Source organism: Engystomops pustulosus, chromosome 4, assembly GCF_040894005.1.
Source record: "Engystomops pustulosus chromosome 4, aEngPut4.maternal, whole genome shotgun sequence".
NCBI lineage: Eukaryota > Metazoa > Chordata > Amphibia > Anura > Leptodactylidae > Engystomops > Engystomops pustulosus.
In genome coordinates this window covers 14,346,383-14,369,212 of record NC_092414.1, presented here as the reverse complement: position 1 = coordinate 14,369,212, position 22,830 = coordinate 14,346,383, and the positions used below count along the sequence as shown (strand labels likewise).

At 43.5% G+C, this 22,830-nt stretch overlaps 1 protein-coding gene across 2 annotated transcripts; it reads right to left on the bottom strand.

Annotated features, from left to right (window-relative positions):
• Positions 1 to 17,369: 17,369 nt before the first annotated feature.
• On the bottom strand, positions 17,370 to 19,107 carry LOC140126114 (E3 ubiquitin-protein ligase TRIM39-like). 2 transcript variants are annotated; one of them, XM_072145228.1, is made up of 2 exons: positions 18,146 to 19,107; positions 17,370 to 18,115 (listed from the first exon to the last, which is right to left on the bottom strand). In XM_072145228.1, the coding sequence occupies exons 1-2, from the start codon at positions 19,068 to 19,070 to the stop codon at positions 17,433 to 17,435; spliced, it is 1,608 nt and encodes a 535-aa protein (XP_072001329.1). In that variant the 5' UTR covers positions 19,071 to 19,107; the 3' UTR covers positions 17,370 to 17,432. The 2 variants fall into 2 exon arrangements, with proteins under 2 accessions (XP_072001329.1, XP_072001328.1); XM_072145227.1 differs by having other exon boundaries at positions 17,370 to 19,107.
• Between the last annotated feature and the right edge of the window lie 3,723 nt (positions 19,108 to 22,830).

The following is a 22,830-nucleotide window of genomic DNA, read 5'->3' as shown; positions in this document are numbered from 1 at the left end:
TTAAACATGATAGCGGCACAAACGGAAATTGCTGCTGCACAAACCAGTACAAATGTAGCAGAAACGTTTGACACCAATTTTGCTTGATTTGAACAAGGTGGGGGGCCAACTTCACTCAGGTCCTTTCACCACCTCACACATGTGGAGATTCACAAACCATTCTGTAGTGGAGGCTGCACAGTTTCAGGGGCACTTTGAATTTTTTTTCTAACCTCTGCAGAGATATCAGTCCCAGTATCTAACCATTATAATCCTCTCCACTGTCAGAGAGGAGGAGCTGGAGGCTCATCTAGATGCTGTGTTCATACATTTTGCTAACATTCTTCTAATATTCAGTTAACATTTTGTTTACACTGTGTTTACAAAAATGCAATGTTACAAATTGTGATGCGATCAGGATACAAACGCTATGGAAACGCAAATGCAATGTAAGCGCTAATGTAATGCAAGTGCAATATAAATACAATGTAAACGCTATGTAAATGTAAACGCAAATACAGTTTAACTCTTTCAGGATTACGACCTTTTAGGGCTTTAGGACCAAGCCTGATATTTTTTAACCCTGCCCTGTGTCATTATGAGAGTAATTTGGAACGCTTTAACACATCCAGGGGATTTTGAGATTGTTTTCTCGTCACACATTGTACTTCAAAGTAGTTTAAAATTTCGGATGATATCTTTTGTGTTTAGTTATGAAAAAATCTGATATTTTGCAATAAAATCTAAAAATTCTTCATTTTCAAAGTTCAAAATTTTCTGTTTTTCAGGCAGATAGTCATAGCACCCAAACCACTTCATAACTAACATTTCCCCAATGTCTTCTTTATATCGGCCTGGGCTTTTTATTGATATTTTTTTTTTCTAAGTGGTTGGGTTGTTCAGAATTTTGTGTGCTTTTTTAAAATTTTTTATGAAAATCGCAAAACCCCATATCTAGAGGCACCTGCTCAGCTTTAGGAGACTTTGAGAGGCCTAAATAACAGTAACATTCGGTAAATTATGGCATCATAGAAACTAAACCCCTCAATGTATGAAAAATCAACTTTAAGAAGTTTGTTAACCCTTTGTTAACCCCAAAAATGGAGGCGGAAGTTATAAGCTGTAATTTATTTACAATACATTCATTTTGGTCAAGAATTAAACAGTCAACATGTATTAACCCCTTCCCGACATTTGACGTAATAATACTGCATGGCGGGAGGTTATATTATAGCCGACACCTGCCTCTAACACCCGCGATCGATCGGAGATGCCGGTGCCCAGGGCTGCGAGATCTTCATCCGGAAGCCGGGTCCTGCCTTCTGGCAGGACCCGGCTGTAAGACACTGGGCATGCGCAGCATGCTCAGTGTCTTACATTACACAGTGCAATACTTCTGTATTGCACTGTGTAACCTGTAAAATAGCTTGAACAAGTGATCAGAAGATCACTTGTTCAAGCTTAGATGTCATTACCTGTAAAAAAAGTTAAAACAATAAATAAAGGTTTTTAAAAATAAAAATAAATAATAAAAGAAAGTGAAAGTCCCCCCAAACACCACATTTCCCTTTACACAAGTAATAAAGTATAAAATACACTAAATCACAAAAAAACCCCACTTATTTGGTATCGCCGCGTCCGTAACAATTTGTACAATAAATCCTAATCATAATTGGACCCGCTCGGTGAACGTGGTAAAAAAAAACCCCCAAAAACTTGCCAAAAATTAAAACTTTTTATCAAATTGCTTTACAAAAAATGTTCTAAAAAGTGATCCGAAAAAGTTACAAGCGCCAAAATGATACCACTGAAAAGAACAACTTATCACGCAAAAAATAAGCTCACAACCAGCTCCGTCAACCAAAAAATACTATAGTTATGCTGCTATAAAGATGGCAATACTAAAACAAATGCAATTTTTTCTATTCTAGTTTTCCTTCAATAAAATTGGACAAATATAAATAAAACTATATAAATGAGGTATCACCGTAATCGTAGTGATCCGTAGAATAAAGATAATATATTATTGTTATGCTACAGCGAACCCCCCCCTCAAAAATGCTAAAAATCCAAAACAAGAATTGATGATTTTATTTTCCTCCACACGAAAAAAGTTAATAAAATTGCTTCAATAAGCTAAACACCCTCTAAAATAAAGTTTTTTTTACAGTGCATCGCGTCTCGCAAAAAATAAGCCCTTATTTGTCTAAATTGCTTAAAAAATAAAGATTGTATAGCCTATTCCCAACGCGCGTTGTAATAGAACGGTGCGGCGGGTAGTGACTTGCCAACACGGTTCAGACACAGTGATCGGGGTAAGATGGCGGCTGTTCCTGACAGCCATCCATCCTGCCCCATGGACCAGAAGGGTTATGTCCCCCCCACACACCCCCAGTTTATTATCGCTGCTATTGGCTCATCAATTCAGACGAGCCAATAGCAGCGAATTTACTTATGACGTCAGTAATACCGGTCACCATGTCTGTAGACACGGTGATCGGGGCAGAGTGGCGGCTGTTCCTGACAGCCACCAATTGTGCCTTGTGGTTCAGAGGGGTTTTGTTGCCCCCCTCTGTCCATGTTTGCCGCTATTGGCTGGTCGATTTGGTCCAGCTAAAAGCAGCAATATTCGTCACAATGGGCATCGCTAGGGTGAATAAGAGCAACACTTGGCGATAATTTCCCTACTAAAACGAAGATATGGTACAAAAGCGCTGGCCGTGTACATTGTACAGATTATGGTGTACAACTCTTACGTGCTGTTCCAATGTGCAGGTCCTGCCGTATCATTTCTCCGTTTTCAAGAGGAAGATATTAGGAAACTAATATTGGGACAAGAAGGACGGGGCCCCTGTACCTCTGGTTTAGATGTTCCTGTATTTTGTCAGGGCAGCATTTTCCCGGTAAATTCTGCTGCTTCTAAAGGTAGGACTCACTAAAGAGTCCGTTCCAAAAGAGGAGTTAGGATGGACACTATATACTAAGGATGGACACTATATACTAAGGATGGACACTATATACTACTAAGAGACCTGCGACAACTCCAAGTGTGACAAAAGTTTAGATGGTCCCCTGTTCTATTCTACCTCCTTATACGCAACACATTCAAAATTCACGCCCAACCTGTTGTGAATTCAGTAAAATGAATAATTGTAACAACTGGTAGGTCACGTTGCTCCCTATACCCCTCCACATTATTTCATAAGGGGCGCCACATAACGGGCACTGAACGTTCCAGAAATAATTGCAATTTCCATCTTGGACTCCATCGCACATCGTATTTGGAAACCACCTGTATGTTCAAATGCTCATTTCACCACGTGTATTACACTACACCACATATTACACCTTGCTAAATTCCCCAAGGGGTGTACATTCAACAATTAGGGTCACTTTTCGGGTTTTCCTCCGCTTTGGTACCACTACGGCTCTCCAAATGTATCCTGACACATGTGAAGGATTTCTTGCAAATTTGGCCTCTAAAAGACAAACATCCCTCTTTTCCTCTACTGTGCGCCCATAAAGCATTTTATATGCACATGTGGGGTACTTCTACACTCAGGAGAAATAGTTTTACACCTTTTTAGGGGTTATTTAATATATTATCCCTTGTGGCTTACAAAAATTAGGGGTAAAGTGACATTTATAGGAAAATTTTCACCTTTTTAATGTTTAGGGCCTAATTGGATCATTCACCTGTAGGGGCAAATACATATATTACACATTGCAAAATTCTCTAAGGGGTGTGTGTTCAAAAATTAGGGTCACTTTTCGGATTCTTATCTGTTTTATACCACTAGGGTTCTCCAAATGCATGTCAAACATTTCTGTCAAATTTGGCTTCTAAAAGGCAAACATTCCCCTTCCCTTTTACTGTGCGCCCATACAACATTTTATATGCACATGTGGGGTACTTCTACACTTGAGAGAAATAGATTTACACATTTTAAGGGGTTATTACATTTTTTTTTATCCCTTGTGGCTATAAAAAATTAGGGGTACAATGAAAATGTTCACCTTTGTCCTATTTAAGCCCTAATTAAATCAAACACCTATATGGACAAATACTCATATTACACCTTACTAAATTCTCTAAGGGGTGTGCTTTCCAAAATGGTGACACTTGTTGGGGTTCCGCTCTGTTTTGGTACCACTACGGCTCTCTAAATGCATCTTGACACATGTAAAGGATGTTTGTCAAATTTGGCTTCTAAAAGGCCAACGCCCCTCTTTCCCTTCTGAGCTTCACTGCGTACCCATACAACATTTTATTTGCATGTGTGGGGCAATTTTATACTCGGGAGAAATGCTAGTACACATTTTTTGGGGTTATTTTATCTTTAATGCCTTATGGGATACAAAAATTAGCCGTAAAAGTGACTTTTTTGGGAAAATGTTCATCTTTTTCCTTTTAGGGACCTAATTGAAGCAAACACCTGTGGGGGAAAGTACACATATTACACCTTGCTAAATTCTCCAAAGGGTGCACTTTCCAAAATGGTGACATTTGTTGGGGTTCCCCTCATTTTTGGTACCACTAGGGCTCTCCAAATGCATCCTGACACATGTAATGGATGATTGTCAAATCTGGCTTCTAAAAGGCCAAAGCCCCTCCTTCCCTTCTGAGCCCTACTGTGTACCCATACAACACTTTATATGCAAAAGTGGTGCAGTTCTGTGCTTAGGAGAAATAGTTTTACACATTTATGGGAGTTGTTTCATCTTTTATCCCTTGTGGCTTACAAAAATTTGGGGTAAAAGTGACTTTTTTGAGAATATTTTCACCTTTTTTCCCTTTTGGGGCCTAATTGAATCAAACACCTGTTTGGGCAAATACACAAGTTACACATTGCTAAACTCTCCAAGTGGTGTACGTTCCAGAATGGTGTCTCTTGTTGGGGCTTTCCTCTGTTTTGGTACCATTAGGGCTCTCCAAATGCATCCTGACACATGTAATGGATGATTGTCAAATCTGGCTTCTAAAAGGCCAAAGCCCCTCCTTCCCTTCTGAGCCCTACTGTGTACCCATACAACACTTTATATGCAAAAGTGGTGCAGTTCTGTGCTTAGGAGAAATAGTTTTACACATTTATGGGAGTTGTTTCATCTTTTATCCCTTGTGGCTTACAAAAATTTGGGGTAAAAGTGACTTTTTTGAGAATATTTTCACCTTTTTTCCCTTTTGGGGCCTAATTGAATCAAACACCTGTTTGGGCAAATACACAAGTTACACATTGCTAAACTCTCCAAGGGGTGTACTTTCCAGAATGGTGTCTCTTGTTGGGGCTTTCCTCTGTTTTGGTACCATTAGGGCTCTCCAAATTCATCCTGACACATGAAAACTTTTTCAGCCATATTTGCCCTGCAAAAACGAAACAACGCTCTTTCCATTCCAAGTGCCCCCCTGTGCCCGTACAGCAGGGTACAGTGACAAAATGGGCATTGGCATGCTCAGGAGGAATTGCCCTGATTCCATGATTACGCTACGTACCTCAGCTTCACACAGGGAATCATTTAACAAATTATCATTTAATCTCCATGATGTCATGGATGGTCACATGACCTGCCGGGGAAACACACAGTGAACACATAGACCTGCATCATTGAGGTAAGTGGGGCTGTGTGGGGGACATTACCATACCTCCAAACTTTTGCATAGGAGAAAGAGGGACAAAATGGCGGCGCGGCAACGATTTTTTTACCCACAGAAGCCACACCCTAGCCACGCCCACTAACCACACCCCCTGGCCACACCACTGCTCATACCTCTAACGCATCCACTGACACCAATGTATATATAACAGCAATATATATATATATATATATATATATATATATATATATATATATATATATATATATATATATATACACTGATTAACCCCACTGGCACCAATGTATATTTATGCATATAATTGGGGGGCATATTCCACTCCCCCTAGACAACGAGCGTTCCCCCCCCCTAGACAATGAGCGTGTCCCCCCTAGACAACGAGCATATCCCCCCCTAGACAATGAGCTTGTCCCCCCTTAAACAACGAGCATGCTCCCCCCCTAGACAACAAGCATGTCCCCCCCCCAGACAACGAGCATGTCCCCCCCCAGACAATGAGCATGTCCCCCCCCAGACAACGAGCATGTCCCCCCCCAGACAATGAGCATGTCCCCCCCCCAGACAACGAGCATGTCCCCCCCCTAGACAACGAGCATGTCCCCCCCCTAGACAACGAGCATGCCCCCCCCTAGAAAACGAGCATGCCCCCCCCATGGCTGCGTACCCTTTTTTGTGTGTTTGTGTTATTTGTGTCTTCCAGGACCGTACCTGCTGTGGACTACTTCGGATTCGAAGGATTACGTCGATGACCGACATTTCTAACAAATAAAATGGTCAACGAGGGTGTGTCTGCGTCCTTTGTTCAATTAAACTTATATTTGTTAAAAACGGTGTGATTATTTATTTTTTTGCGACACTCTTCATAGTTTGCCGTAGTAGTGGTGCCGGCTAGGTGATGGTGCTCATTACTAAGGGCTGGCCTTAGTGTTTGCCTTAATTTTTTTGGCAAATTCACACTAACGCCCATACCATTACCCCGCTACCCACCGCCACCAGGGGTGCCGGGAAGAGCCGGGTACAAACCAGTACCTGACCGACTATAGATGGTCAGGTAGTGGGGCGGCTGCAGGCTGTTATTGTTGCGCTGGAATAGCCCCCTAACAGTGGCCTATCCCAGCTCAGTAATGGCAGGCTGCTGCTGCTTTATTGTATCTGGCTGATTTGAACAATAGGGGGCACCCCATGCCGTTTTTTCTTCAAATTTTTGACAAAAATATGCATGGGGTCCCCCCTTACAAGGGGGCTCCCAGGCTGTTTCTCTCATTTTTTCAAAAAAATGGGGGAAAAAAAGCGGCATGGGGTGCCCCCTATTGTTCAAATCAGCCTGATACAAAAAAGCAGCAGCAGCCTGCCATTACTGCGCTGGGATAGGCCACTGTTAGGGGGCTATTCCAGCGCAACAATAACAGCCTGCAGCCGCCCCAACACCTGACCATCTATAGACGGTCACGTACTGGTTTGTACCCGGCTCTTCCCGGCACCCCTGGTGACGGTGGGTACCGGGGTAATGGTATGGGCGTTAGTGTTTGCCTTAATTTTGGCAAATTCACACTAAGGCCAGCCCTTAGTAATGAGCACCGTCACCTAGCCGGCACCACTACTATGGCGAACTATGAAGAGTGTCGCAAAAAAATAAATCACCCTGGTTTTAACAAATATAAATTTAATTGAACAAAGAACGCAGACACACCCTCGTTGACCATTTTATTTGTTAGAAATGCCAGTCATCGACGTAATCCTTCGAATCCGAAGCAGTCCACAGCAGGCACGGTCCTGGAAGACACAAATAACACACACTGTGGCAGATGCACTGGATTATTGTGACATGCAAAATGGTATTAATGTAAGTGTCATCTCATACCGCAAAAATGACACCTTAAAGAGGAGCTGTCACCCAGAAATTCGGCACTAGATGTTACTAAAGTAATCAGCTCCTAGTGCTAAACCAAACGCAGCGGTGTTACACAGAAACCTCTGATAACGCTAACACTGCCGCGCTGTACACTACAAGCGCCGGACCGCTCTCAAAGTGGCGTATTCATGAGGGGGCGGGATTGTGGGTATGACACGCGGCAGTCACTGCCGGCCTATGGAACGAGCGGGGAAGAGGGACCGCCCCCTCATGAATACGTCGGACCCCTTTGAGAGCGGTCTGGCGTTTCTAGGGTACAGCGCAGCAGTGTTTGTTAGTGTTATCGGAGGTTTCCGGTAACGCTATCAGTATAACACCGCTGCGTCTGTCTTAGCACTAGGAGCTGCTTACTTTAGTAACATCTCTGGGTGCGATCACACGGTGCGTTTTGCCTGCGTTTTCATTGCGTTTGAAATGCATTACAACAGCTGAGAGGCGATTTGCCTAATTACGTTACTGTTTACGTTTGTTAACACATGCGTTGACATTGCGTTTAGAGTGCATTCTGTAAACGGAAATGTTAACAGTGATGTAATTAGGCAAATCGCCTCCTCAGCTGTTGTTATGTGTTTCAAACGCAATGAAAACGGAACCAAAGTGCAACATGTGAACGCTCCCTCCTAGTGCCGTCTTTCAGGGTGACAGGTCCTCTTTACACAGCTCCGCACACCGAAGTATAGAAAAGTTATTGGCCCCAAAATATGGCAAAATTAAGAATTTTGTTTTCTACAAAACATTTACAATTTTTAAAAATCTACTAAAACACAATAATTCTTCTATAAATGTGGTGTCTCTGTGATTGTACTGGCCAAAGAATAGAGCAGAGGTGACATGTGGGGCGCAGTGAAATCTGTAGAAACAGGGAACAAAAGAAAGTGGCGCAAATGTGTTTTTTCACCAATATCGCTGCATTTGGATTCTTTCTCGTTTCCTTGTACATGGCGCGGAATATATAATACCGTTACTAGAGAGGACACCGTGTTACACAGAAAACAAGCGCACACAGCTCTGCACATGGAAAAATAACAAGTTATGGACATTGAAAGTGAGGAATGAAAAACGGAAACGCAAAAATAAATAAGGGCCTGGTAGTTAAGGGGTTAAGTCACATCTAGTAAAATAAAGCAGAATAGCAGGCACTGGGGGAGGGGTTTAGTTGGCAGGGGGTCTATGGGAAGTGAAGTACTTCACACAAGAGCTGCCTATGCAGACACAGCAGTCACAGATACCTGACACCATGGCTGCTGCTCCAGCACACTCCCGGCTCTGCTACATGTGTTCTTCCCGGCTGTGAGAGGGGGGAGGAGGGGGAGGGGGCAGGGAGCTGATACACACTCACTGATAAGAGGCATCGCAGCAGGCATATCCTCAGTGGAGGGGGCGGGGCCAAACTCGGACTGATGGGAGTGTCCCTGTGCCCCATCACAGAAGGCATGTCGTCACACGGGGGGGGGCCAAACTCGGACTGATGGGAGTGTCCCTGTGCCCCATCACAGAATGCATGTCGTCACACGGGAAAGGGGCATCATGATGAGGGGGAGGTATGACTGACTGTGCCGAAGACCAGATCGTCACAGCAGCGGGAAGATGCCTACCCCGCCTCCTGGCTTCACTGCAGCCATCCAGAGAAGGAAGTAGGTGTCGGGGGCGGAACACAGAAGGAGGCGGGACATGGAGGCGGGACATGTCAAGCCAGAGCGGAACACAGCGGGGAAATACGTGACAAACCATCAATTGACCGGGGAGGCGGGACAGGGGTTAAAAAACGTGACAGTCCCGCTAAAAGCGGGACAGTTGGGAGCTATTACATTACTTACAGGGGGGGCTGTGTGGGGGACATTAGCTACTGTGGGGGCTGTGTGGGAGACATTACTTACTGGGGGGGGGGGGGGGGGGGGCTGTGTGGGGGACATTACTTACTGTGGGTCCTGTGTGGGAGACATTACTTACTGGGGGTGGCTGTGTGGGGGACATTAGCTACTGGGGGTGGCTGTGTGGGGGACGTTAGCTACTGGGGGGGCTGTGTGGGGGACATTAGCTACTGGGGGGGGCTGTGTGGGGGACATTAGCTACTGAGGGTAGCTGTGTGGGGGACATTAGCTACTGGGGGTGGCTGTGTGGGGGACATTAGCTACTGGGGGTGGCTGTGTGGGGGACATTAGCTACTGGGGGTGGCTGTGTGGGGGACATTAGCTACTGGGGGTGGCTGTGTGGGGGACATTAGCTACTGGGGGTGGCTGTGTGGGGGACATTAGCTACTGGGGGGGCTGTGTGGGGGCACATTAGCTACTGGGGGTGGCTGTGTGGGGGACATTAGCTACTGGGGGTGGCTGTGTGGGGGACATTAGCTACTGGGGGTAGCTGTGTGGGGGACATTAGCTACTGGGGGGGGCTGTGTGGGGGCACATTAGTTACGGGGGGGCTGTGTGGGGGCACATTAGCTACTGGGGGGCTGTGTGGGGGCACATTAGCTACTGGGGGGGCTGTGTGGGGGACATTAGCTACTGGGGGTAGCTGTGTGGGGGGACATTAGCTACTGGGGGTAGCTGTGTGGGGGCACATTAGCTACTGAGGGTAGCTGTGTGGGGGACATTAGCTACTGAGGGTAGCTGTGTGGGGGGACATTAGCTACTGAGGGTAGCTGTGTGGGGGCACATTAGCTACTGAGGGTAGCTGTGTGGGGGGACATTAGCTACTGAGGGTAGCTGTGTGGGGGCACATTAGCTACTGAGGGTAGCTGTGTGGGGGACATTAGCTACTGGGGGTAGCTGTGTGGGGGACATTAGCTACTGGGGGTAGCTGTGTGGGGGACATTAGCTACTGGGGGTAGCTGTGTGGGGGACATTAGCTACTGGGGGTAGCTGTGTGGGGGACATTAGCTACTGGGGGTAGCTGTGTGGGGGACATTAGCTACTGGGGGTAGCTGTGTGGGGGACATTAGCTACTGGGGGGGCTGTGTGGGGGACATTAGCTACTGGGGGTAGCTGTGTGGGGGCACATTAGCTACTGAGGGTAGCTGTGTGGGGAACATTTTGGGTGTGGTAGATGTATGGGGGTCATTGCTTTGTGGCTGTGCGGGGCACGTTACTGGGGGGCTGTGTGGGGGACATTTCTTGGGGCGTGTTCACACGTGGCACTAGGACAGGCCTCAGTTTGATCTCATTTGCGTTTCTAGGGAGACCAGTGTGATGGGTAACAAGCTCCTGGTGTTTAAATGCAGCCTTACAGTATTTGGGGGAGATTGTTAGGGGCGGCAGCAGGATAACACTGTCCAAGATGTAGGGACAATGGGGAACATAAGATGTGGTGATGTCTAATGGAGAAGATGGAGGAGACGTCACCTGCAGTCACTGGAGGGAAAAAGTAGGGATTTCTCCTGTGGTTTCTGTAGCTGTATACACTGTCAGGTTGTTATTGGCACAAGCACATGTGAGGGGGTTATGTACAGGGGGGGCATTACTAAAAGTCTGATACACATGCATTGGGGCCCGTGCCCCGGATGTTTTTCCACCCTAGCAACGCCCCTGGGCTACACTATTTACAACTACGAAGTGCTATTCAGGCTCTGACCTCGGGGGGAACCCTGCCATCCACATCTACGGCATTTGAATCTATTTGCAGTTCAGGTAAACCGGTGCCTCATGGAGCGTCTCTAGCCTACGGGATGTTGTCTGGGTGTGAGGGGGAGGACCTGGCACTGCCCTACATGAGGGCCTGGGAAGCGGAGTTGGGCAAATCTTTCACTAAAGAACAGTGGGAAAAGTCCCTCCTCCTAACACATAAGATGTCGGTGTCTAGCAAAATTCAGGAGACTAATTTTAAAATTCTTACCAGGTGGTACAGGACCCCCGTTCGTCTGCACAAAATGTTCCCTTTGGTTTCTCCTACCTGCTGGCGTTGCCACACTGAAAGGGGCACCATGCTTCATATCTGGTGGGACTGTGGAGTGGTGGCAGCAGTCTGCAATGCCATCTGGGACCTTTATAAGCAGTTATGTGGCTCGTTGCCTTGTTGTCGATGCTCCCAGGTAGGCTTAACCCCTAGGGGACACAGCCTGTTTTGGCCTTAAGGACGCGGCCCCATTCTTCAAATCTGACCTGTGTCACTATAAGTGGTTATAGTTTTGGAACGCTATGAGATATCCAGGGGATTTTGAGACTGTTTTCTCGTGACACATTGTACTTCAAATTAGTTTAAAAATTTGGATGATATCTTTTGTGTTTAGTTATGAAAAAAAACTAAATTTGGCAAAAATTTTGAAAAATTCTTTATTTTCAACGTTCTAAATTCTCTACTTTTGATGCAGATAGTCATAGCTCCCAAATAAATTCATAACTTACATTTCCCAAATGTCTGCTTTATGTTGGCATGGTTTTTTAAGATTCCACATATTTTACTAGAATGTTATAAGGCTCAGAATTTAGGTATCATTTTTCAAATTTTTTGTAAAATCACCAAAACCTGTATTTAGATGGACCTGCTCAACTTCTAATTGACACTGAGAGGCCTAAATAATAGCGAGACTCATAAATTACCCCATTATGGAAACTACACCCCTCAACGTATGAAAAACCACTTTTAAGAAGTTTGTTAACGCTTTACGTGTTTTATAGGGGTTAAAACAAAATGGAGGTGCAGTCTGCAAATTGTAATATTTTTTCACAATACACTCATTTTGGGTGGAAAATTAAACATTTACAATGGATTAAATGAATAAAGGCTCCACAAAGTTTGTTACCCAATTTCTCCCGAGTACACCGATACCCTATATGTGGTGGTAACCTGCTGTATGGGCGCACGGCCGGGCATAGGAGGGAAGGAGGCGCCATCCAGAGCAGATTTGCTATGTCACATTGTACAGGCTATAATTTTTTTCTTTTTTTAATGTGGACCTATAGGGGCTTATTTCTTTTGCCACATGAGATGCACTTTTCTGGTACGTAATTTGGGGGAATCTATAGGCTAATTGGTGAGATTTTATTAACTCTTTGTTGGTGGAGGAAATGAAAATCATCACTTTTCAGGAAGATTTTTATGGGTTTTTTTTTTTGGCTGTTTACCATACCATAAAAATAGTATATTATTTTTATTCTATGGGTCGCCACGATTACAAAAAGACCTCATTTATATAGATTTTTTATTTTTTTCCCATTTTTAGTGCATAAAAAGTAATTTGGCAAAAATGTTGTTACTTTTAGCATCACCGTCTTTCATATGCATAACTTTTTTATTTTTCGCCTCACAAATCTGTTTAATGGTTTATTTTTTGCGAGAAGGATTGTTCTTTTTAGTGGTCTTATTTTAGAGTGCATAACATTTTTTAAATCCCTTTTTAGAGCATTTTTATAGGGTATTAATTGAAAATGATCTTTTTTCTGGAGCTTTTTTTTGTTTTGTTTTTTACGGGGTTAACTTTGCGGATCTAATAACGATTCTGTTTTATTATGCAGATTGTTACGGACGCAGGGATACCAAATATGTGGGGGTTTTGTGTATTTTATTCAATTGTACTGAATAAAAACTAATTTGGAGAAAATCTTATTCATTTTAGCATCACCATCTTTTTATATGCATAACTTTTTTATTTTTTGGCAGATAAATCTTGTTAGGGGCTTATTTTTTGCGAGAACAGTTGTTCTTTTTAGTGGGCTTATTTTGGAGTGCATAACATTTTTTAAATCACTTTTTAGAGCATTTTTTATAGGGTATTAATTAAAAATTATCTTTTTTCGGAATGTTTTTTGCGTTTTTTTCCTCCGGCGTTTACCGTGCGGGTCCAGTAACAATTCTGTTTTATTATGCAGATTGTTACGGACGCGGCAATACCAAATATGCAGGGTTTTTTTGTGTTTTTGTTTTTTATACTTTATTAAGTTTTTTTATGGGAAAGTGACATTTTAGGGGCTTATATTTTTATGTATTTATTTTTTATTTATTCTAATGTGTTAACTTTAGTGTTTTTGACTTTTTTTTAATTATACATACTTGAACTTGAACCAGTGATGCTCTGATTCTCTGATCACTGGTTTAAGTTCAATACACTGCTCTACAATACTATTTTATTGTAGAGCAGTGTAAACTGTCTGAGCAAGCTTGCGCATGCTCAGACAGTTTACAGCCAGACCCGGAAGGGGTCTGGCTGCCATGGTGACCGGGCAGCTCCGGGGCACATGCCAGTCCTCGGAGCTGCCCAGAAGTGGATCGGATCCCCCGGTAAGCGGCACGGGGGATCCGATCCACAGCTCAAACACACTTACACGCCGCAGTCATGTTTGACCGCGGCGTGTAAGGGGTTAACACCCGCGATCGGAGCCGGCTCCGATCGCGGGTGTTAGCGCAGGCTGTCAGCTGTACTAGACAGCTGACAGCCGCTGCTTCTGGTACCGGCTCCGTTCGTGAGCCGGTGCCAGAAGCAGGACGTTATAGAACGTCCCCGTGCGCTAAGCATCTAGCCCCGGGGACGTACTATAACGTCCTGGTGCGCCTAGGGGTTAAAGATATCAAAAAGGGTCTCTTATGTCACTTTATTGTGGCAATGAGACTCGGTATTCCTAGGTTGTGGAAATCCACCTCCCCACCTACCAGATTATTATGGGTGGAAGAGATGGATCGTCTCAGACGTATGGAAGAATTGAGAGCATTAGATAACAACCAGTATGATGTTTTCCATAAAACTTGGTACAAATGGGAGACGTTCAGGAATTCACCCGCTCTACTCCCTTGGACTCAGGGGGCTTAACAGTAGGATATAACAACCCAACAACGGTGGGCACCTTCCCACCCTTGAGATGTAGTGATCAAACCTCTGTCCCCCCTCCTCCTTTTTTTCCTTTTCTTTTCCTTGCCTCCCCCTATTCTTCACCCCCCCCCCTTTCTTTTTCACTTTTAACTGGTTGTTCGAATTTTAGGTATGTTTATGTTTGCCTTGCTGAGCTTAAGACCTACATGCATATAAAGTCGTGACGTAACTAAGTATGGGGCTGCGACCCGAACATGTGCCTGACTTGTAGGCTTTTTGCTTGCATGCAATAAAGTTTATTGAACCTATATAACATAGAGCTACTGTATCTAAGCTACCATTACATAGAGCTGCTGTATCTAAGCTGCCATAACATAGAGCTTAGTTGCTTTATCTAAGCTGCCATTACATAGAGCCGCTGTATCTGAGCTGACATTACCTAGAGCTGCTGTATCTAAGCTGCCATTACCTAGAGCTGCTGTATCTAAGCTGCCATTACCTAGAGCTGCTGTATCTAAGCTGCCATTACCTAGAGCTGCTGTATCTAAGCTGCCATTACCTAGAGCTGCTGTATCTAAGCTGCCATTACCTAGAGCTGCTGTATCTAAGCTGCCATTACCTAGAGCTGCTGTATCTAAGCTGCCATTACCTAGAGCTGCTGTATCTAAGCTGCCATTACCTAGAGCTGCTGTATCTAAGCTGTCATTACCTAGAGCTGCTGTATCTAAGCTGCCATAACATAGAGCTTAGTTGCTGTATCTAAGCTGCCATTACCTAGAGCTGCTGTATCTAAGCTGCCATTACATAGAGCTGCTGTATCTAAACTGCCATTACACAGAGCTGAGTTGCTATATCTAAGCTGCCATTACATAGAGTTGATGTATCTAAATTGTCATTACATAGAGCTGCTGTGTCTAAGCTGCCATTACATAGAGCTGCTGTATCTAAGCTGCTATTACATAGAGCTGCTTTATCTAAGCTGCCATTGCATAGAGCTGAGCTGCTGTATCTAATCTGCCATTACATAGAGCTTTTGTATCTAAGCTGCCAAAACATAGAGCTGCTGTATCTAAGCTGCCATTAAATAGCACTGCTGTATCTAAGCTGCCATTACAAAGAGCTGCTGTATCTAAGCTGCCATTACAAAGAGCTGCTGTATCTAAGCTGCCATTACAAAGAGCTGCTGTATCTGAGCTGCCATTACAAAGAGCTGCTGTATCTGAGCTGACATTACCTAGAGCTGCTGTATCTAAGCTGCCATTACAAAGAGCTGCTGTATCTATGCTGCCATTACAAAGAGCTGCTGTATCTATGCTGCCATTACAAAGAGCTGCTGTATCTATGCTGCCATTACAAAGAGCTGCTGTATCTAAGCTGCCATTACAAAGAGCTGCTGTATCTAAGCTGCCATTACAAAAAGCTGCTGTATCTAAGCTACCATTACATAGAGCTTCTGTATCTAAACTGCCATTACATAGAACTGAGCTGCTGTATCTAAGCTTCCATTAAATAGAGCTGTGTCACTGTATCTAAGCTGTCATTACATAGAGTTGCTGTATCTAAGCTTTTATTACAAAGAGCTGCTGTATCTAAGCTGCCATTATATAGAGCTGCTGTATCTAAGCTGCCATTCTATAAAGCTTAGCTGCTGCATCTAAGCTGCCATTACATAGAGCTGACCTGCTGTATCTAAGCTGCCATTACATAGAACTGAGCTGCTGTATCTAAGCATCCATTACATAGATCTGCTGTATCTAAGCTGTCATTTCATAAAGCTACTGTATCTGAGCTGCCATTACAACGAGCTGCTGTATCTATGCTGCCATTGCATAGATCTGAGCTGCTGTATCTAAGCTTCCATTAAGAAGATCTGTGTCACTGTATCTAAGCTGCCATTACATAGAGTTGCTGTATCTAAGCTGCCATTAAATAGAACTGCTGTATCTAAGCTGCCATCACACACAGCTCAGCAACTGTATGTGAGCTTCCATTACAAAGAGCTGCTGTATCTAAGCTGCCATTACATAGATCTGAGCTGCTGTATCTAAGCTTCCATTACATAGAGCTGAGTTGCTGTATCTAAGCTGTCATTACATAGAGCTGAGCTGCTGTATCTAAGCTTCCATTACATAGAGCTGAGTTGCTGTATATAAGCTGTCATTACATGGAGCTGAGCTCTTCCCCCAGGTGTGTGATAAGCCTGATATACTAGAGGCTCCGCCCCCAGATGCATGATAGGCCTGATAAACTAGAGGCTCCGCCCCCAGATGCATGATGGGCCTGATATACTAGAGGCTCCGCCCCCAGATGCATGATAGGCCTGATATACTAGAGGCTCCGCCCCCAGATGCATGATAGGCCTGATATACTAGAGGCTCCGCCCCCAGATGCATGATAGGCCTGATATACTAGAGGCTCCGCCCCCAGATGTATGATAGGCCTGATATACTAGAGGCTCCGCCCCCAGGTGTATGATAGGACCTCCCTCCCCCGCAGGCTATAGGAAATGCTTCCCAACAAATTTTCAAAACAGAAGGAGAAAAAGTGACAATTAAAAATCCTGGAATTCCTGTCCCTCTCATACTATCTGTATCACTTCTTCATCGTCTTCTAGAACTCTGCTTATGGTCATTCAGTATTCTCGTTATATATCCCTGGTCATGTGATGTCACACAGGTGCACAGCTTGTTATATCCCTGGTCATGTGATGTCACACAGGTGCACGGCTTGTTATATCCCTGGTCATGTGATGTCACACAGGTGCACGGCTTGTTATATCTCTGGTCATGTGATGTCATACAGGTGCACAGCTTGTTATATCCCTGGTCATGTGATGTCACACAGGTGCACGGCTTGTTATATCCCTGGTCATGTGATGTCACACAGGTGCACGGCTTGTTATATCCCTGGTCATGTGATGTCACACAGTTATAACACACAGTTCTGATATCTGTATCGAGCTGTGCACCTGTGTGACATCACATGACCAGGAACCGGTTTATCCCCTCAGGAAATAAACAATGAGGCTTCTATAGAATGACAGCAAGCAGAGATCTATTTTCACCAGTTTTCTCTCAGGAACTTGCTGTGAGGAAGTGATGAAGGACTGGACAATCTTTATACAGAATTTATAGACGTTTATTGATCAACAAGAAAATAAGGAAATAATGTAGAACCAGAGACACATTTTATGATGGTTTCTCCCACTTCCTGCCTCCCCCTAATATCTTTATAGAACCTTCCCATACACATAATGCAGCATGAAGGGGCTCGGTGAAGGTGGTGGTGAAGGTGTGTAAGTGTCTGATGGGGTCACACAGCTCATAGAAGGACAACTCCCCCGCCTCATAATCCAGACAGATCCGGACTCTATCACTGGAGATATTGTCAGGTAACTGGATCTCATTACTGTCATGTGTCACATAATACTTATCATTATTATATCTCCTCAAACACCAGGACTTGTTATTATATCCAATACCTGACTGATCTCCCGTCCTGTCTATACTGGGATAACACATCCCGACCATCCACCTCCCTGATCTCCTGCCCTCCACATCCCAGTAATGTCGTCCTGAGGTAAATCTCCGGCTGTTCATCACCTGAGGATAATACTGGAATCTCTCTGCTGTTTCTGGACGATTCTGCTTCTCTTGTGTCCAGGTTGCAGTTTTCAGGTCGTCTGATATATGGAGATTATTATGAGCCGTGTTTACATCCAGTAATATGTCTCCAGGACCCTCCACATAGATCCCGCTCCTTATACCTGATATTATGTCACATAATGTGTGTAATGTGTCTGAGATCACAGTCACATCCAGATCATCTACATCATGGCGCTGGTTATCATGTCCCCCTGTGTCCTCATCACCTCCATCATGTCCCCCTGTGTCCTCATCACCTCCCCCCTCCTCAGGATCACACAAGTCACCTGTGTCTGGTTCCTGTAACACAGTCAGTGGATCAGTCATGTTACACAGCTCCTCAATGTGCCTCATCTTCCTGGACAGCTCGTCCTTCTGTATCTCCAGCTTCTGGATCAGAGCAGACAGTGAGAGGGACTTTTCCTTCTCCTGCCTGGAGATGTCACTCAGGACCCTCTTCTCCAGGTCGTCCAGTCGTCTCCTGAGGTCTATAAACAGGGCAGTGACTCTCTCAGCTTCTCCAGATGCTTTTTCTTGAGCTTTTCTCCACCTCTTCTCCACACTCTGGACTCTTTCCTCAGTCTCCTTCCTCTTTGTCATCAGTTTCTGAAGAACATTTCTCAGTTTCTTCTTCTTCTTTTTAGAAGCCTCATCCAGTGACTCCATGTTATGTCCATTATGTTCTCCAGTTATACCACAGGACACACAGATACAGATGTTCTCCTTAGTACAGTAATACTTTAACACTTCCTTATGGACAGAACATTTCCGGTTCTCCAGGGAAGTGCTGGGGTCAGATAAGACGTGTTCTGGTGACTTGCTGTGAACTTTCAGGTGTTTATCACACAGAGAAGCCTCACACATCAGACAGGACCTCACAGCAGGTACAGGAGAGTCCACACAGTAAGTGCAGAAGATCCCGGTTTCTCTCGGTGTTGGTTGAGTAGTCAGTAAATTCTCCATTTTCTTCCTCAGAGTAAAGTTCCTCATCAGTGCCGGCCGCTCCTGAAACTCTTCTCTACATTCAGGACAGGAATAACCTCCAGACCCGTCTTGTCTATTCAGGTGCTGATCAATACAGACCCGGCAGAAGTTGTGTCCACATCTCAGCATTACAGGATCGGTATAAGTGGTCAGACAGATGGAGCAGTCCAGCTCCTCTCTCAGGTCGGCAGACGCCATGGCTGACAGAGGAGGAAGAGAGAAACGAAACTACAATTCTTGAGAATGACGCGCAGAGATAAGAGGGCGGGATTAACTCTTTGTATTCAGGGTGCGGCTGAGCAGTAATAAGTTTTTAGTCCTCTGAATGTCATGTTTGGATATTTATTTTTTCTTTTGATAATTATTTATTTAGAATTTTAAAACTAATTTGGAGATGAGAGAAGAAATAACAAAAACAAAAAGTTCTAGAAACCTGATCCTCATGGACCTTATACCTACAACAGACCTGCCGGGAATATGAGTCCAAAATAAATAAAGTTCATATGCAAAGTCACTTGTATACATGACCTCTGGTATATGATGCAATTCAAAGAGGACCTTTCTTTACCTGAGTGAAGTTGCCCCCCCCCCCACACCTTGTTCAAATCAAACAAAATTGGTGTCAAATGTTTGTGCTACGTTTGTGCTGGCTTGTGCAGCAAAAATTTTCGTTTGTGCCGCTATCGTTTTTAAGATATTAATGAAAGTTTCCAGAAGTCATCAGAGGTCAACCAGCCCCCCCCCCACATTGCCCAAACAAAACTGGTGCCGAACAATTCTGCTACGTTTGTGCTGGTTTTTCGCTGCCCAAATTTTTGTTTGTGCTGCTTTTGTTTTGAATATATGAACACAAAAATTAAAGATCAAAAGTTCAAGCAGCCCCCCCACATTAACCGAATCGAACAAAACTGGTGTCAAACGTTAGTGCCATGTTTGTGCAGCAAAAATTTTCATTTGTGCCGCTTTCAATTTTTATATTAATATATTCATACTTTTTTCCAGAGTTCAACAGAGTTCATCTCTTCCAAAGTACAATGTGTTTGCTAGCTCCCCCTGGTGATCAAACCAGGGAAGTGTCACTAGGTTTGTTTTTTACAAGTTCATCCTAAGCACCATTACCCTATGTAAACAATTGAACATACCTTAAAAATAATAGCGGCACAAATGAAAATTTTTTCTGCCCAAACCAGCACAAATGTAGAACTAACGTTTGACACCAGTTTTGTTTGATTCAGTTAATGCTAGTTGAACTTTTGACCTTTAATTTTTTGTTCATTTATTCAAAAGCAGCACAAACCAGCATAAACATAGCAGAATTCTTCGCCACCAGTTTGGTTTGGTTTGGGTAATGTGGGGGGCTGGTTGACCTCTGATGACCTCTGAAAACTTTCATTAATTTCTTAAAAATGATAGCGGCACAAACGGAAATTGCTGCTGCACAAACCAGTACAAATGTAGCACAAACGTTTGACACCAATTTTGCTTGATTTGAACAAGGTGGGGGGCCAACTTCACTCAGGTCCTTTCACCACCTCACACATGTGGAGATTCACAAACCATTCTGTAGTGGAGGCTGCAGAGTTTCAGGGGCACTTTGAATTTTTTTTCTAACCTCTGCAGAGATATCAGTCCCAGTATCTAACCATTATAATCCTCTCCACTGTCAGAGAGGAGGAGCTGGAGGCTCATCTAGATGCTGTGTTCATACATTGTGCTAACATTCTGCTAATATTCAGTTAACATTTTGTTTACACTGTGTTTACAAAAATGCAATGTTACAAATTGTGATGCGATCAGGATACAAACGCTATGGAAACGAAATGCAATGTAAGCGCTAATGTAATGCAAGTGCAATATAAATACAATGTAAACGCTATGTAAATGTAAACGCAAATACAGTTTAACTCTTTCAGGATTACGACCTTTTAGTGCTTTAGGACCAAGCCTGATATTTTTTAACCCTGCCCTGTGTCATTATGAGAGTAATTTGGAACGCTTTAACATATCCAGGGGATTTTGAGATTGTTTTCTCGTCACACATTGTACTTCAAAGTAGTTTAAAATTTCGGATGAAATCTTTTGTGTTTAGTTATGAAAAAATCTGATATTTTGCAATAAAATCTAAAAATTCTTCATTTTCAAAGTTCAAAATTTTCAGTTTTTCAGGCAGATAGTCATAGCACCCAAACCACTTCATAACTAACATTTCCCCAATGTCTTCTTTATATCGGCCTGGGCTTTTTATTCATCTTTTTTTTTTCTAAGTGGTTGGGTTGTTCAGAATTTTGTGTGCTTTTTTAAAAATTTTTTATGAAAATCGCAAAACCCCATATCTAGAGGCACCTGCTCAGCTTTAGGTGACTTTGAGAGGCCTAAATAACAGTAACATTCGGTAAATTATGGCATCATAGAAACTAAACCCCTCAATGTATGAAAAATCAACTTTAATAAGTTTGTTAACCCTTTGTTAACCCCAAAAATGGAGGCGGAAGTTATAAGCTGTAATTTATTTACAATACATTAATTTTGGTCAAGAATTAAACAGTCAACATGTATTAACCCCTTCCCGACATTTGACGTAATAATACTGCATGGCGGGAGGTGTGTTCCCGCAAAATGCAGTATTATTACGTCATGCTTCTGGCGCCGGCTCCTGAACGGAGCCGGCGCCAGAAGCTGCGGGTGTCGGCTATATATTATAGCCGACACCTGCCTCTAACACCCGCGATCGGAGATTTCTCCGATCGCGGGTGTTAACCCCTAACACGCCGCGGTCGCGCTGGCATTTAAATGCAATCTGAAGGGAATCGGACCCCCCCGCGGCGCTTACCGGGGGGGGTCCGCTGCTCCGATCGCAGCCCCGGGACTGCCGGTGCCCGGGGCTGCGAGATCTTCATCCGGAAGCCGGGTCCTGCCTTCTGGCAGGACCCGGCTGTAAGACACTGGGCATGCGCAGCATGCTCAGTGTCTTACATTACACAGTGCAATACTTCTGTATTGCACTGTGTAACCTGTAAAATAGCTTGAACAAGTGATCAGAAGATCACTTGTTCAAGCTTAGATGTCATTACCTGTAAAAAAAGTTAAAACAATAAATAAAGGTTTTTAAAAATAAAAATAAATAATAAAAGAAAGTGAAAGTCCCCCCAAACACCACATTTCCCTTTACACAAGTAATAAAGTATAAAATACACTAAATCACAAAAAAAACCCACTTATTTGGTATCGCCGCATCCGTAACAATCTGTACAATAAATCCTAATCATAATTGGACCCGCTCGGTGAACGTGGTTAAAAAAAAAACCCAAAAACTTGCCAAAAATTAAAACTTTTTATCAAATTGCTTTACAAAAAATGTTCTAAAAAGTGATCCGAAAAAGTTACAAGCGCCAAAATGATACCACTGAAAAGAACAACTTATCACGCAAAAAATAAGCTCACAACCAGCTCCGTCAACCAAAAAATACTATAGTTATGCTGCTATAAAGATGGCAATACTAAAACAAATTCAATTTTTTCTATTCTAGTTTTCCTTCAATAAAATTGGACAAATATAAATAAAACTATATAAATGAGGTATCACCGTAATCGTAGTGATCCGTAGAATAAAGATAATATATTATTGTTATGCTACAGCGAACCCCCCCCTCAAAAATGCTAAAAATCCAAAACAAGAATTGATGATTTTATTTTCCTCCACACGAAAAAAGTTAATAAAATTGCTTCAATAAGCTAAACACCCTCTAAAATAAAGTTTTTTTTACAGTGCATCGCGTCTCGCAAAAAATAAGCCCTTATTTGTCTAAATTGCTTAAAAAATAAAGATTGTATAGCCTATTCCCAACGCGCGTTGTAATAGAACGGTGCGGCGGGTAGTGACTTGCCAACACGGTTCAGACACAGTGATCGGGGTAAGATGGCGGCTGTTCCTGACAGCCATCCATCCTGCCCCATGGAC

Bases quoted from the DNA above. Each gene is read 5' to 3' on its own strand.
- LOC140126114 (XM_072145227.1), bottom strand. From the start codon at position 19,070: ATGGCGTCTGCCGACCTGAGAGAGGAGCTGGACTGCTCCATCTGTCTG.